At 34.6% G+C, this 12,780-nt stretch overlaps 1 protein-coding gene and 1 long non-coding RNA gene across 3 annotated transcripts; both read right to left on the reverse strand.

Annotated features, from left to right (window-relative positions):
• Window positions 1-1,759: 1,759 nt before the first annotated feature.
• LOC117914646 lies at window positions 1,760-2,722 on the reverse strand. The gene is made up of 2 exons (XR_004651297.1): window positions 2,656-2,722; window positions 1,760-2,375 (listed from the first exon to the last, which is right to left on the reverse strand). It is a non-coding gene; the product is annotated as an uncharacterized LOC117914646 (long non-coding RNA).
• Window positions 2,723-4,344: 1,622 nt separating this feature from the next.
• Window positions 4,345-8,757, reverse strand: LOC117914645. Of its 2 annotated transcripts, none has more exons than XM_034830061.1 (3): window positions 8,204-8,757; window positions 5,317-7,199; window positions 4,345-4,761 (listed from the first exon to the last, which is right to left on the reverse strand). In XM_034830061.1, exons 2-3 carry the CDS (start codon window positions 7,084-7,086, stop codon window positions 4,603-4,605), a joined length of 1,929 nt encoding a protein of 642 aa, XP_034685952.1. In that variant the 5' UTR covers window positions 7,087-7,199; window positions 8,204-8,757; the 3' UTR covers window positions 4,345-4,602. The 2 variants fall into 2 exon arrangements, with proteins under 2 accessions (XP_034685952.1, XP_034685953.1); XM_034830062.1 differs by having other exon boundaries at window positions 8,187-8,757.
• Between the last annotated feature and the right edge of the window lie 4,023 nt (window positions 8,758-12,780).

Below are 12,780 nucleotides of genomic sequence, written 5' to 3' on the forward strand. Positions count from 1 at the left end.
ATGAAAAACTCAAGTCCATAAACTACTAACGATTGCATGCAAACTCCCTATGAACTAGCAATCTAACAAAATGAATACCACCAACATCTCAAGATCACCTCTACCACCCTTAAGTTTCAAATACTCCTATTATTTGATCAACTAGTACACTCTAGTGCACTAAAAACATGTATCAAATTTCATTAAAAGAATTACTATTACTACAAATTTCATAATCACATGTTCATATGATCACCTAAGGAAACACATTGTATGAAATATTATGGTGCCTGTTTTGAGAATACATGTTGTCACTTGCCTCAATCAATAGTGACTTAATCTATAAGAAATATATGATCACGTTAAGGTTTCAACCATAGGTTAAAGTCATTGAAGACGTCAATACTAGCTTAATATTCTTTAAGGGTTGAAATCTCATTTAGTACAGTAACTTGACAAGGTTATGATTACTCGATAGCCTATGTCATAACTTACTGTAGGTTTTATCTAATATATAACCATACACACTAATGCACTCACAATGGAAACCCATCCAAATGACGAAGGCAAGTCATCCTTCTAATTAGGAGATAGTGTATTATAAGATTAGATGGATTGTCGAAGTTCATGAACCAATCGTGAACGAGTCATTAACTCGCAAAAAACCCATGATTTGGGTCTTTCACGCAAGTCCTAGTACACCCAAGTCCTGTATAATGCAAGTGATGCATGTCTAATGTTGTTTGATGTTCAATATAGATAAAGCATAAGATAGTGAAGGGAAAACCAAAATCCTTAAAGGAAATCCTTTATTGTTACATCATATCATGCTTTTCAAGATTATATCCTAACATCAATGAGATGGAGTAAATGGCTTAAGCTCATTAGATTCACTTAGTTACTTAAGCTCTATACTAGTCTATATAAACCTTCTTAGGGTTTAGGGTTAGACAACTTTTTATCTTCCATTCTTTAAAGCAAAAACCTTAGCCACCATCCTATCAAGGATAAAGAGAAGTTTACATTTCTCTTTGTGCTAGGATCCGAAGGGAGAGTCATTAGGTAGAAGACATTTGATCTTCAAGATACCCTTCATCAACTTGATAAAGGATTTGGGAACATCTAAATCCAAGATATGTTCGGGAACACCCTAGAAAGTAAGAATAAAAAACTGGCATATGTTTTCATTGCACAAGACTATATTAGAAAAGTAAAGGTAGATTCCTTAAGAGCAAATGTCTAAGAAAAATAGTACAAGAAGTGCGCCAAAAGTAGATTCCTACATAGTCTTTTGAAAGTAAATTATTATTAATCCACAGATAATTATTGTTACCAAAAAGTGTCTTCTTATATTGACAAGTTGCAAAATAACCATTTTAGATTCCTTTCATGCTCCGGATTGCAATTCTATGATTGACAAATGACAAGTGAGGCCGACCAAAGGCATCTCAAACTTCTACCAATGGAAACCTTCAATGAAGTCTATCCATTTCGTTAGGTTGACCCAAAAAGGCATCCCAACAACTGATTCTTTTTCTTTGTAAAATGTTGTCTGATTATTAAAATTTGTTTGAAATGTCAAGGTCATTGGTTTCATTAAGTTGTTATTACAATAAATTTGCTCGTTAAAATATGTTGCAAAGAGTTGGAATGGGGAATGTAATAGAAAATTTTAGAAGTAGACATGAGAGTAATTTGAGTAAAGGTAGTAAAATCATTAGAAAAAGTAGAACATATAAAAAATACAATAGAGGTCCACAGCATGTTACGAGATATAACCTCAAAGGAGCAAATGTAAATGTTTTATATGTGGTGATAAGAATTGTTTGGCAAACAAATGTCTAGAAAGGAAAAATAAGGATTTTAGATATAGAAATGGGATAAACCTCTCAAAAGGATTATAAGATGACATGATCAGTATAGTATACTACTAGTGAACAAGTGCTTGTGGGACTTCCTGAGGAAATCCATGCAAGGAAAAGGAGATCTGCTGCAAAATCAAAGAAGACCAGTAAAAATTGATTTTCGAAAGCAAAATTTTAGAAAAACTGGTGTTTGTTTTGAACAAAGCTTGGGAGAATACATGTTTAATATAAATTAAGTAAGAATATTTAAAGGAATGTTTCTCTAAGAAATTTTAATGGCTTTCTTTGCATTTACATGAATCTTGAAGTTGAGGTCTCAACAATTTTGATATCAAGGTTTGCACAAATTGCACAGATTTTTGTTACCAAGAAGCGCATGATGTTGCTTCTTAACATCATACAATAGAGCCAGTGCACCTTCTAAACCGTTGGGGAGTTTCAAGCCATCTCTGCCATGATTGGAGTTTCAAGCCTCTATAAATGCCTGCATGCAAAGTGGTACGGGAAGCAAAAAGGGCACTTCAGAAAATACTTAGGTGGTGTTTGTTTTTTTACTTAATTCTAAATAGAACCTTAATGCTTAATAGTGTTAAATATTAAGTTGTTTGTTTTTGTAGTATTTTATTTCTATTAAGTATTAAAAAGTAAAAAAAACCAATATGTTATTTTTTCTATTTAGAAAAAGCTATATATTTTGACTTTTTCTATTTAGTAAAAAGTTTATAATAAGTCATGAAAAAGTAGAAAAACAAACAACTTAAATTCTAAAACTAAATTGCTTTCAGTAAAAAGCCAAAAAAACAAACACCACCTTAGATGATAAAGGAGGAAAAGGAAAAGGTTTAAGACTATTTCTTTCAAGTGACCTGCAAAAGCAAAAAGACTCGAACACCAGTTGCAAAAGCATCATCTGTAGCATGTGGGAAATAAATTTGTAGGCAAATGAGTTCATGTTACCATTTCAGGTCTGGACTTCATCAGCAATCATCAATAGTTAGTTCATCCGTACACATGAGAGGAAAAGGGAGCACAAATAGCCACATGCATGAGCAGTGTTCAGGGCCCTCTCCTATGATGTTTGATAGATGGAAGTCTTGAACACCTTCATAAACTCAAAATTTGTATGTCCTTCGCTATTTCTCGGGACAATAGCATCGCAAACTGTGATCTAGCTTACACTCAAAGTTGGTTGAACGCTTCACATTTACCTTTGAGTTCAAGAAGGAAGAAAAAAGGATGTAGATTCTGCCGTTGCCTTTCTTTTTTGGTTTCCTCTTTTTCAGGCTCCTTAGCATCTATTCCATGGTCCCACACTTTAGTGACCTAATCCACCCAGCAAGGCGACAGATCCATTGCACTTGCACACCTTGACTTCCACGGACTGAAGTGCTCTGAAACTGTCGAGCAGATCTCCCAACAATCTCCAGCTGTTTGACCCTCCCTCTTCAGTCTTCACAATTTATCTGTGAAACGCCAAATACTGTTTCCGATCATCAAATTGAGAATTCTATTCTTTCTTTTCCTAGTATACTTTTCATACTTCTATTGATGGTTTGGTTTCTTTAAATTTTAACCACAATACATTTTCATGTATATACATGCATGCATATCTAAAGAGAAGCACACCCAAGGACACGCTTGGCAATAAAATTTTCCATTCTCACCCCTGTTTCTGCATCACACAGGTCTGGTGATGATTGTAATCTTGTCAGAGGTCCATGGACAAACATCGTAAAGGATAACACATACTAATATTAAAAGATAATATATAAATCCAAAGAAAGTGAAGGGAAGAAGTAGAAGGAAGCATACATTTTGGAGGATCTACTGTGATAAGTTCCCCTCAAGAAGAGGAATGGACTGGTGGTAAATACAGTGAGCTTGTTTCCAACTGCAAAATCTACCAGTCTAACTGGTGAATAGATTTTGAATGAGCTGGAGCTGAGCTGAGCCTCAACTGACCTCTGAGCTTCTATCAGACCAGATGCAAATGGCAGTCCCTGAAAATGATGGCATAAATGCATTTAACATTAATCCTTGATCAAAGAAGAGAAAAGCTATAAGACACAAACAACAGGTGCAAGGAAACAGACCTTTCAAAATCCACTTTACTCCAATGGCATGTATACAGCATGGTCGTTCAGGTGTAAAGATAGCAAAACACTGTAGTTAACCTTCTTGATCCTCCAACTTAGAATGGAACTAAAACATAGCCAGCATCTTTTGCGCAACAACTCAATTATTCTGACCTCTTGCCATCTCAGCATCAATTGGTAAAAGATCCAACTTGGATCATCAAATTCAAGTTCTGTTGACAAAGTACACTAGCAAATAACCAAGTAATTAAAAGAAAAAAATATTGCCCTCTTCAAATTGCAAACTCTAGATGTATTTTGCAAAATATGTTTTTCAAATTGGTTCTTTTCGATCTTGAGTTCTTATTGTCTGTAAAGAATTCTAGAAGGTCATCCTAGATCATACAATAGCCATCAAGACAATCTGGTACAAAATTTTCTGTAATAAAAGCATTGTGAATTCGTTCAAGGAGAGGATTACAAGTTGAGAATTGAAGAACAAGCGGTTGAATCAGTATCTACTACCTTGACATACAAAAACAGCCTGAGACTAGAGAAATCCACAACCGTAAAAAAAAAACAACAGACATCTCAATTCATGTATAAATAATTTAATTCAGAACTGTAATACAGTAAGAGATTATAACTACATTAGCTCATCGCTGGTTCTTGCTACTTCAACTCTATACAGTTTTGGGTCGGAGAATGGGACTCCGAGTATGAATAATTGCCACTGCAATTGAGAAAGACTGCAGAGCTGACAGCATTGATCGGAAATGAATAAAATACAAACCATCATGCACGTTTACCACCCTCAAGATAGGTGCACTGAGCTCTGAACCCTGAAAAATTGAAGTTGTGCCATGGTCATCCCAATGCTAATATGGATAAAGGTGTAATTGCTTAAAAATCAACAAGAACAGAAAACTCTTAACAACTATGGAGGCTACAAATGGTCCCTGATTTTGTTCCTCTCATAAGAACAAATGCCATGGCACCAGAAGAAAAGCAAAGAACTATAAGATTATATTGTAGTCTTTCTGGAACAGATGATGGAAGTATTGGTTGAGATCCAAAGACCCAAAACGTTGAAAACTATAAACAGATGGTAGTCAATAAAGCATGTCTCCTTTCTTTTTGTCAAAATAGTGGACAGCCAAACTACCATGTCATATATTTCCAATTCGTTTGCATCTATTGCAAGACCTTAATCAGGACAATTGATAACCCAGAGGAAAGTGGAAATTTTGCTTATGAGGATAAACATGGGAGGCAAAAATAAGAGTGCGTGTTGCCAAGAAAATTTATCATTCACTGTAGCTTAAAGCCAGTAGTTGGCAAAGCATCAGCTACTTTTGATCATAATAATGCAAAACAATATAAGGAGATAAGCATACCTGTGCAAAAAGATCAAATGACTTGTATTCCTCTTGGATATCTGTGTGGTGTGAAAACTCTTCTTTGGTTGCTCTAGTTTTGAGTACTGTGAGTGGGCACCCAATATCCCAGCCACCACAGTCACAGTATCCACCAGATCTCCACCTTTCAATAAGACTAGAAGGACCACCATTTCTGGTTCTTGGTCCACCATGAATACCAGCAGGGACAAGAATGTCCATGCTTGTAGAACAATCACCTGTACTACGTAGACAGCATTCTGAAGGTAGTGACGCTTCTAGATAAGCAGAGTTTTGCTTAAGCCCAACCTTCTTGAGAAATTTCAAACCCCAACCTCCAACTTCTGCCTCCTGACGCTTGCCAGGAAGATGGTCTTTCACGACTATGGCAGCCAATTCAAGATTTGGTGGAAGATCATTTTCTAAAAGATTTGTCCTACCTAGAGCACTGGGATTGTTGCATGTATCTTGGCATTGTTCCCAAGAGTCATTCTCTAGTATGGCAGTCGTTCCACCAAATTTGGAAGTGGTCCTCTGCTTGGATGAGTGACTGGTTCTGAACACTTCCACCACCTTCTTTGACAACCCCTTATTCTTCCTAATGATGCTACTGGAAGTTTGCATCTTAGAGGCATAATTTTCTCTACCACCAAAGAAAACAAACTCAGTCTCCATGATTTTTGAATTATTTGGGCAAAGTGTGAAAGAAGACGACACTTTCATTTTACCTACAAGATCTGCTTTATTATCAGGAATCTTGTGTTCCTTTTGGCCACCTGTTCTGGAATGAAACAAGTACATGCAGTCCAAAGCTTTATCATCTGGTAGCTCAGCCTTCCACTGGTTGGCTACATAGACCTCCCTCTGATCATCCACAGAGAAAACAAAATGTGGAATTCCACCCTTCCATGTGCATTGGAGCATTCCCTGAGAAACAGTGGCAAAACCAGAAGAAGGAGACTGATCTGAGCATGTTGAGTTTGTACTGGATGTTGAAATAAGCCTTTTATGTACGGCTTCAGGTCCATATCTATGATTTCCTTGTGAAATATTCCCCTTGGGTAAATTCTGTGGTGACCTGATGCTTAACCCACCAGGAGAGCTAATGAAATCAGTGCACATTGCTCCTTTAGCATCAATCAGACTTGTTCCTCCAAATTTGACATCATCCTCTAATGCACCAAATTGGCGAAACAGAGGACTCTTCAATATTTTCATCATACTCTTACTTCCCATGAGTGTACCAACAACCCACTGTCCTGCAGGGCTTACAACTACATCCCCAGTTCCAGTTGCCACTGGACATTCAATTACAAGCTTAGACATATCACAAGTATTTCTACCTCTAAATTTAGGCAAATTCAAAGTGTCAGAAAAAATGCCCATCTTCAGGGAGCTTAAGTTCAAAGATATGTTACACGGAGCAGCTTTTGATGCACTGATATGTATCAGTTCCAGGCAGCGACGGAGATATCTTTCATCCAAACTCATAATATGCTTTGGCATCCTATTATTCAAGCCATGAGTAAATGATTCCGCCTTAACACTTCCTCTAGATTGCAATTTCTTAACATTCAATATCACTGCTTGCTCTGATCTTCCTTTTCTTGCCAACCTTTTGGATTTGGATTCAGAAAAATCCAAATCATTGCCTTGTGCTGATTCTCCATCTTCTCCTAAGCTATTCAACATATCTTCTTTCACTTGGCCATCTTTTGGCCCATTAACAAACTTATTTTCCATTCTTCCCTTCCAACTAAGTAGCACCATTAACGGCAACCAAGTACATTTTCCATATTCCTTCTCGAACTAAATAAAACTCATTTAGTGGCAGACTGCATAACATACACCTCTATCCATCTGAGTCATATACCATGAGTAACCTGTAAAGCAAAGTGAACAGTGAGAATTAATATATTCTATAGACATACATGTATAAATGATCCGGACAAAGCTAAGCAGACATACATTTAAGAACAAGAATCTCAATGGGTATACCATATTCCATAAGAATTGAAGAAAGAAACTAAAAATTTATTAAATTTAGTCATGGATCAAGATGGGGAAGATAGGCTTTCAAAAAGCAAGACAAAACCTGAAAGTTGGTGTGGTCTGTTCAATTATTAACTTTGAACATATAATGAAGGAATTCTTTTCTTTCTTTTCTTAACTTTGTGAGATGGACATCAAAAGCAAAAATAAAAGGTAGTAAAAAGGGGCAAATCCATCAAACCAAAGAAAACAGAAGATGTGATTTCCCGCAGAGATACAGTACTCAGATTGCACTATTCTGTATGAGAACAAAATCCAATAGGAAGCTCACAATTCAACTGACATACGTAGATTATGAGAAACTTGGAATTTTTCAAGGATTATGATAATCTCAGTATTTATATCCTTCTACCATTGACAAAAGAACAAGGAAACTTGAAAACAAAGGAATCAATCTATAGAAATACACCCCAAAAAAAGAGTTTAAAAATTCAATCAAGGTCAAACAAAATCAACCATCCCACAGAGCAGAAGTTACATAGATATTCGAGAAAATCAGTCGTGTCACAAACTAAACATCTAATCACACAGCAGAAGTTCAGAAGTTCAGCTTTCATCAATCCAACCAGCTTTGAATACATGTTTATAGGCTTATATAATCTGCTCCTACCACCTTTAAACAAAACCCTCGAACGAATTAAACCAAAAAACCCAGAAAAAAAAAAAAAAGAAGAAGAAGAAGAAGAAGCACAGAAAATTAGGATTACAATCAATCAATCCACACAAAGTGCTAAAAAAACATTAATAAACAAACACCCAACAAAAAAGCAGCAAGCTTTTATTAAAAGAACACAAAAACAAATAAAATAAAAACATACCCACAACTTTATCTTACCTCAAGAACCGGATCCAGGAGCCAAAACCCACACAAATCAAGCAGAGATGGCAGCAGTAAGCAGCAGATTCCCGAGAAACAAGCAGTGTTGGAGGGGGCAGATTTGCTAGGAAGTGAGAGAAAAAAAAATGGAGAAAGCCAAAATAGTAGTGGAGAGAAAGATAAAGGGGAAAACGGAAGGATAAGCGGCACCCCCACTTCTACAGCAACAACTAGTTGGAGATTTTAAGAAAAGAATGCAACTGTTTGGACAAAGCACATACTGACATACCAACACCGCTATATTCTAGAGAGAGAGAGAGAGAGGGAGGGAGACCAACTGAAAAAAGTGGAAGACTTTGTGGTGGCGTAATGGAGAGGAAGTCAGCCGTAAGCCACGTTTTGTTGCCAAATCCTTGGGCTCTTCCCTTAACTGCCTCTACCTCGGCTCCTTTCTCCATCACCTTTGCCCCAACATTTTTGTGGAGAATATATCAGACGACTCTGAATTTTTCTTCCCAAGACAAAGGTAGCTTCATCTAAAGTGTAGAATTATGATTTCTAAGAGTGGTTATCAGACACACTTAATGATTCCTCATATTGATTTATACAAAATCTAATGGGTCCTTTGATTCCTTCTTTCCTTTTCATGAAATAATTTTAGTAAGGCAAACATCAACCCTCTTTATCCTTTTTTGTAATAATTAACAATAAATAAAATAAATATTTAAATTTAAAAAAAAAAAAAAAAATCTTGACTTTTAAGTAATGACTCCTAAAGGGGTATTCTTAAAATCTTAAAATCTGATAATTATTAAAAAATTAATAAAAGGTATATTTTATTCAAAAAGAATTATTTTTCATATTCCCAAAAAAAAAAAAATTCTTTCATTTCCTACTTTTCAAATTCAGTCTTCCACAGAAGATTAATTTTCTTAGAAAATTTTGAGATTGTGGAAAATCCTAACTACAAAAGGGAAAATGACCCAAACAAAAAACCCTGCTGGACTCAAATTTGATTGACCGATTCAACTTTTCAAATCATATATACATATTTGTTTTGAATAAGTAGGTTTATGTTTATCAGATCATTGGATAGAGGAATGAGCTGGTGTGCACGAAAATAACAGGAGGAGTTGTGGCAATATCACGCTGATGTAGACGTGTTTCTTTTTCTGTTTGGCTGCTTTTTCCTGGAAAATCTGTGGGACATGGGAGAGAGAGAAAGCAAGGGAAAAAACAAAAGAAGGGTAAAATATAATAAGAAAAAAGGGTTGGTGGTGTACACATATACTAATGGTGGGAATTTAGACTTTGTTCTCTCTACTTTATTCAATGCTGTTGGGTTTAATGTGCTCATATTCTTCTTCTTCACTCATTTATTCACTGGGCGGCACCCATTATTAATAGACTTGAATGCCAACTTCTCCTGCCCAACAATAGTCTGAGGGAAAGCTACAACGGTTAAAAATTACGAATTTTTTATTTATTTATTAAAACTTAGATGGGTGTGGTGGAATATTTCCGTTTTGGACCCTTACATTCATAAATTAAAAATATTTTTATATTATATTTTATAAAATATTAAAGCTAATTCTAAAAAAATACAATGAAAAGGAAAAAAAATATTAAGAAAAATAATTTTTTTTATATTTGATTTTATTATAAAAAAATATAAAAAAAATCAAATATAATTTAAATTAATTTAAAATTTATATAATATTAAAATACTTAATTTTGTTATAACATAGAGAAGTGAGTAATATGTGGAAATGTATAAAAATAATTTATTAAATTTAAATTTTTTTTTTCTTCATTTTTTTTTTTTTCACATTTTCCCTCAATTCGGTTATGTTTAATTCCTGAAAAGTACAACAAGAAAAAGATACTAAAAAAAGGTTTTTTTATGTTTGGTTTGATTGAGTGAAATAGGAAAAAAATAAAATTAGTTAAAAATTTATACATTTTAAAATTATTTTATTTTTATATAATTGAGGAAAATAAGTAAAATAAGTTGAAAGAGATATACCAAAATAATTTATTAGCTTTTAATCTATTTTTTATTTTTCTTCATTTATTTTCCTTTTCTCATATTTTCCATCTTTTTTTTTTAAATCAAACATAACCTAAGATTTTAAAAACTATTTTCATGAATTTTTCTTTAGATGTACTTTTCTTAACTATAATACTTTTTAATAATGTGAATTAGATTTTAAGTAATCAAAGGAATTATGTTAGGTAGATCACCAATTATGTTTTCAATAGAGATAATGGTAAAATGTTTATGAGAAGGAAAATTAAAAAAATTGAAATAAATTCAAATTGAGCCATCCATATACTTTAGGCCATTGAATACTTCATTGGTATTTTCTTATAGTAATCATTTTTTTGGTATCACCCTCTAAAAAATTTCAAAGAAAGCTAGGTATTCACTAACCAACAAGCTAGGTTGAAAAGGGCAACAAACATACAAATGAATATTTTGTCTGAAGATGAAGATGAGACCCATTCCACTATTGTTCTCATGATCATGTGCCAATCTTCTTGTTTTGCTGCAAGCAACAGTGGCCTGATTGTTTCAGGAGAGGAAAAAAAGGGGGGGGGGGGGGGGGGGGGGGGGGAATTTGTGGAGGGCCCAAATGAATCTTGACCCAATTGAATGAAGCTGATTTTAGACTGTGGTTGACAAGGAAATGCTAGTTATTGTAGGAGGCCCCTAGCCACCAACCATTTTGAAAAAATGGGGAAAGCCTCCCCCCCTCTGTAGCTTTGTTTGTCAAGTCTATTTTTTCAAATGTAGGTGACCTCCCTATGGTGGGTTTGTCAAATAGGATTAGGCAGCTTCTATCTTTTATTGGGCTTTTGATAAAAAATAAAATAAAATGAACAATTTAAAAAAAAAATGTTTATTAAAATATGATATTTTTAAATTTATGACAATTTAAAAAATGTTTTATGAAAAAATAATTTTTATATTTAAATTAAAATTATTTTTAATTGATATTATAAAAAATACTATAAATTTGAAAATGCTTAAAATTTACACTATTTTAATAAATATTTTTGATAAAAGGGCTTTTGAACCCTACTTTCAGATGCCCATAAACTCATGTGAACTTCACATCACAAGACTCCTTTCTCTTGGCACCCATCGAAAGGCAGGTTGGTTTCAGATTTTGACAGAAAACTACTAGGTTCTTGGGCAGGAAAAGTTTAAGAATCATGAAATTTGACCAAATTGTAAGGAAGTTTGAAACATTCAAGAGCTTTAATATTTTATTTGGACCTTGGCTGGACATAATTATCTATTAATAATAAGTGGGGCATTGATGTTTTATTTTAAAAAATAAAAAATAAATAAATATTTTGTCAAGCAAAAGGCTAGAGACATAGCCAACAATAAATGTTGCAATAAATTTGGACTATCTTCAAGTACTTGAATATGCATCCACTCTTTGACATTGTAGCATTTTGTTTTATTTTATGTATTTTTGTGGGTAAGTTGCATGTGGGTGTGTACTACTTTGTGCTATGTGAAAACAGGCACATTGACAAACAAACAATGCCATCCTCAATCACCTCCTATATCCATGCCTCTTTGCCAAATCATTGGCCCATTTTTAAATTTTCTCTTGGATCTTCCAACATTTTCCATGAGCCCCAGCTAGAATTTTCCAGAGCAATTCAGAATGATATCAAGTTTTGGAAGCTCAAGAAATACATTCCACCCTGTCAAAATCCCCAAAAGTTGTTCATGTGATGTTGGCACATGACCCTAGCGTTAAGACTCTACCTCACACCTGAATTTGGCACCATCAAAGCATATTAAAAACAGTTTGAATACTTTGGTTTTGGTCACTTCAAGAACCCAACCCCATGTTCTTTCTTACAAACAAAAAAACATTCATTCTTGTTCATGTAATGTTAGGTCCTTTTCCCTGAAAGTCTGATGCACTTCCCAAGAACATTGACACCCAACTGTTCCCAAGACCCAATTAGCAAAAGATTCCATCCCAAACCCTAAAGTTAGGTCTAGTGCTCACATGCAAAGTCTCCAACTAATCTTACTTGCAATTGATTGATGAATGAGACAATGATTACTTTGCCAAAAGTCTACCACTACTTCACATACAGCCAATTAAAACTAAACATTTTTCTTTTCCTGATTAATTTTGTGGTCATTAGAGGTAAGACTATCTATATGGGCCTGGCCCACAGGTTGGTAATGGGTTTAGTCATTGGGACCTGTTCAGAGAAGCTCTTGAGCAAAAGAAGGTACCCTTGTAACTAGGCCCAGAAGTGGAAGCCTATGAACCTAATAGCTATGCTTCTGTTGCTAAACTTAGATTCAACTTTAGTGGATGATGTCAAACCAGGCTATAACCCATATTGGGCTTTTGAAACCAAGCCCAGATTAGGGAAGTCCGGTGGTGTCTTGGATGAGAGGGAAAACCAAAGGGAACATCAATACTACTTTTAGCATGTTGTTCTTAACCTTTGTTTGGTTCTTAGGAACTATGAAAAGAAATGGAAACCAAAGGGAAAAAGAAAAAGAAAGTGAAACCTCTATACAATTTTGAGCCCAACAATTTCTGCAA

This window comes from Vitis riparia, chromosome 5 (genome assembly GCF_004353265.1).
Source record: "Vitis riparia cultivar Riparia Gloire de Montpellier isolate 1030 chromosome 5, EGFV_Vit.rip_1.0, whole genome shotgun sequence".
NCBI lineage: Eukaryota > Viridiplantae > Streptophyta > Magnoliopsida > Vitales > Vitaceae > Vitis > Vitis riparia.

Coding starts and splice junctions, on each gene's coding strand:
- LOC117914645 (XM_034830061.1), bottom strand. CDS start 7,086: ATGGTGCTACTTAGTTGGAAGGGAAGAATGGAAAATAAGTTTGTTAAT. Junction 4,762..5,316: donor CATTTGATCTTTTTGCACAG/GTATGCTTATCT, acceptor TCAATTTTTCAG/GGTTCAGAGCTCAGTGCACC.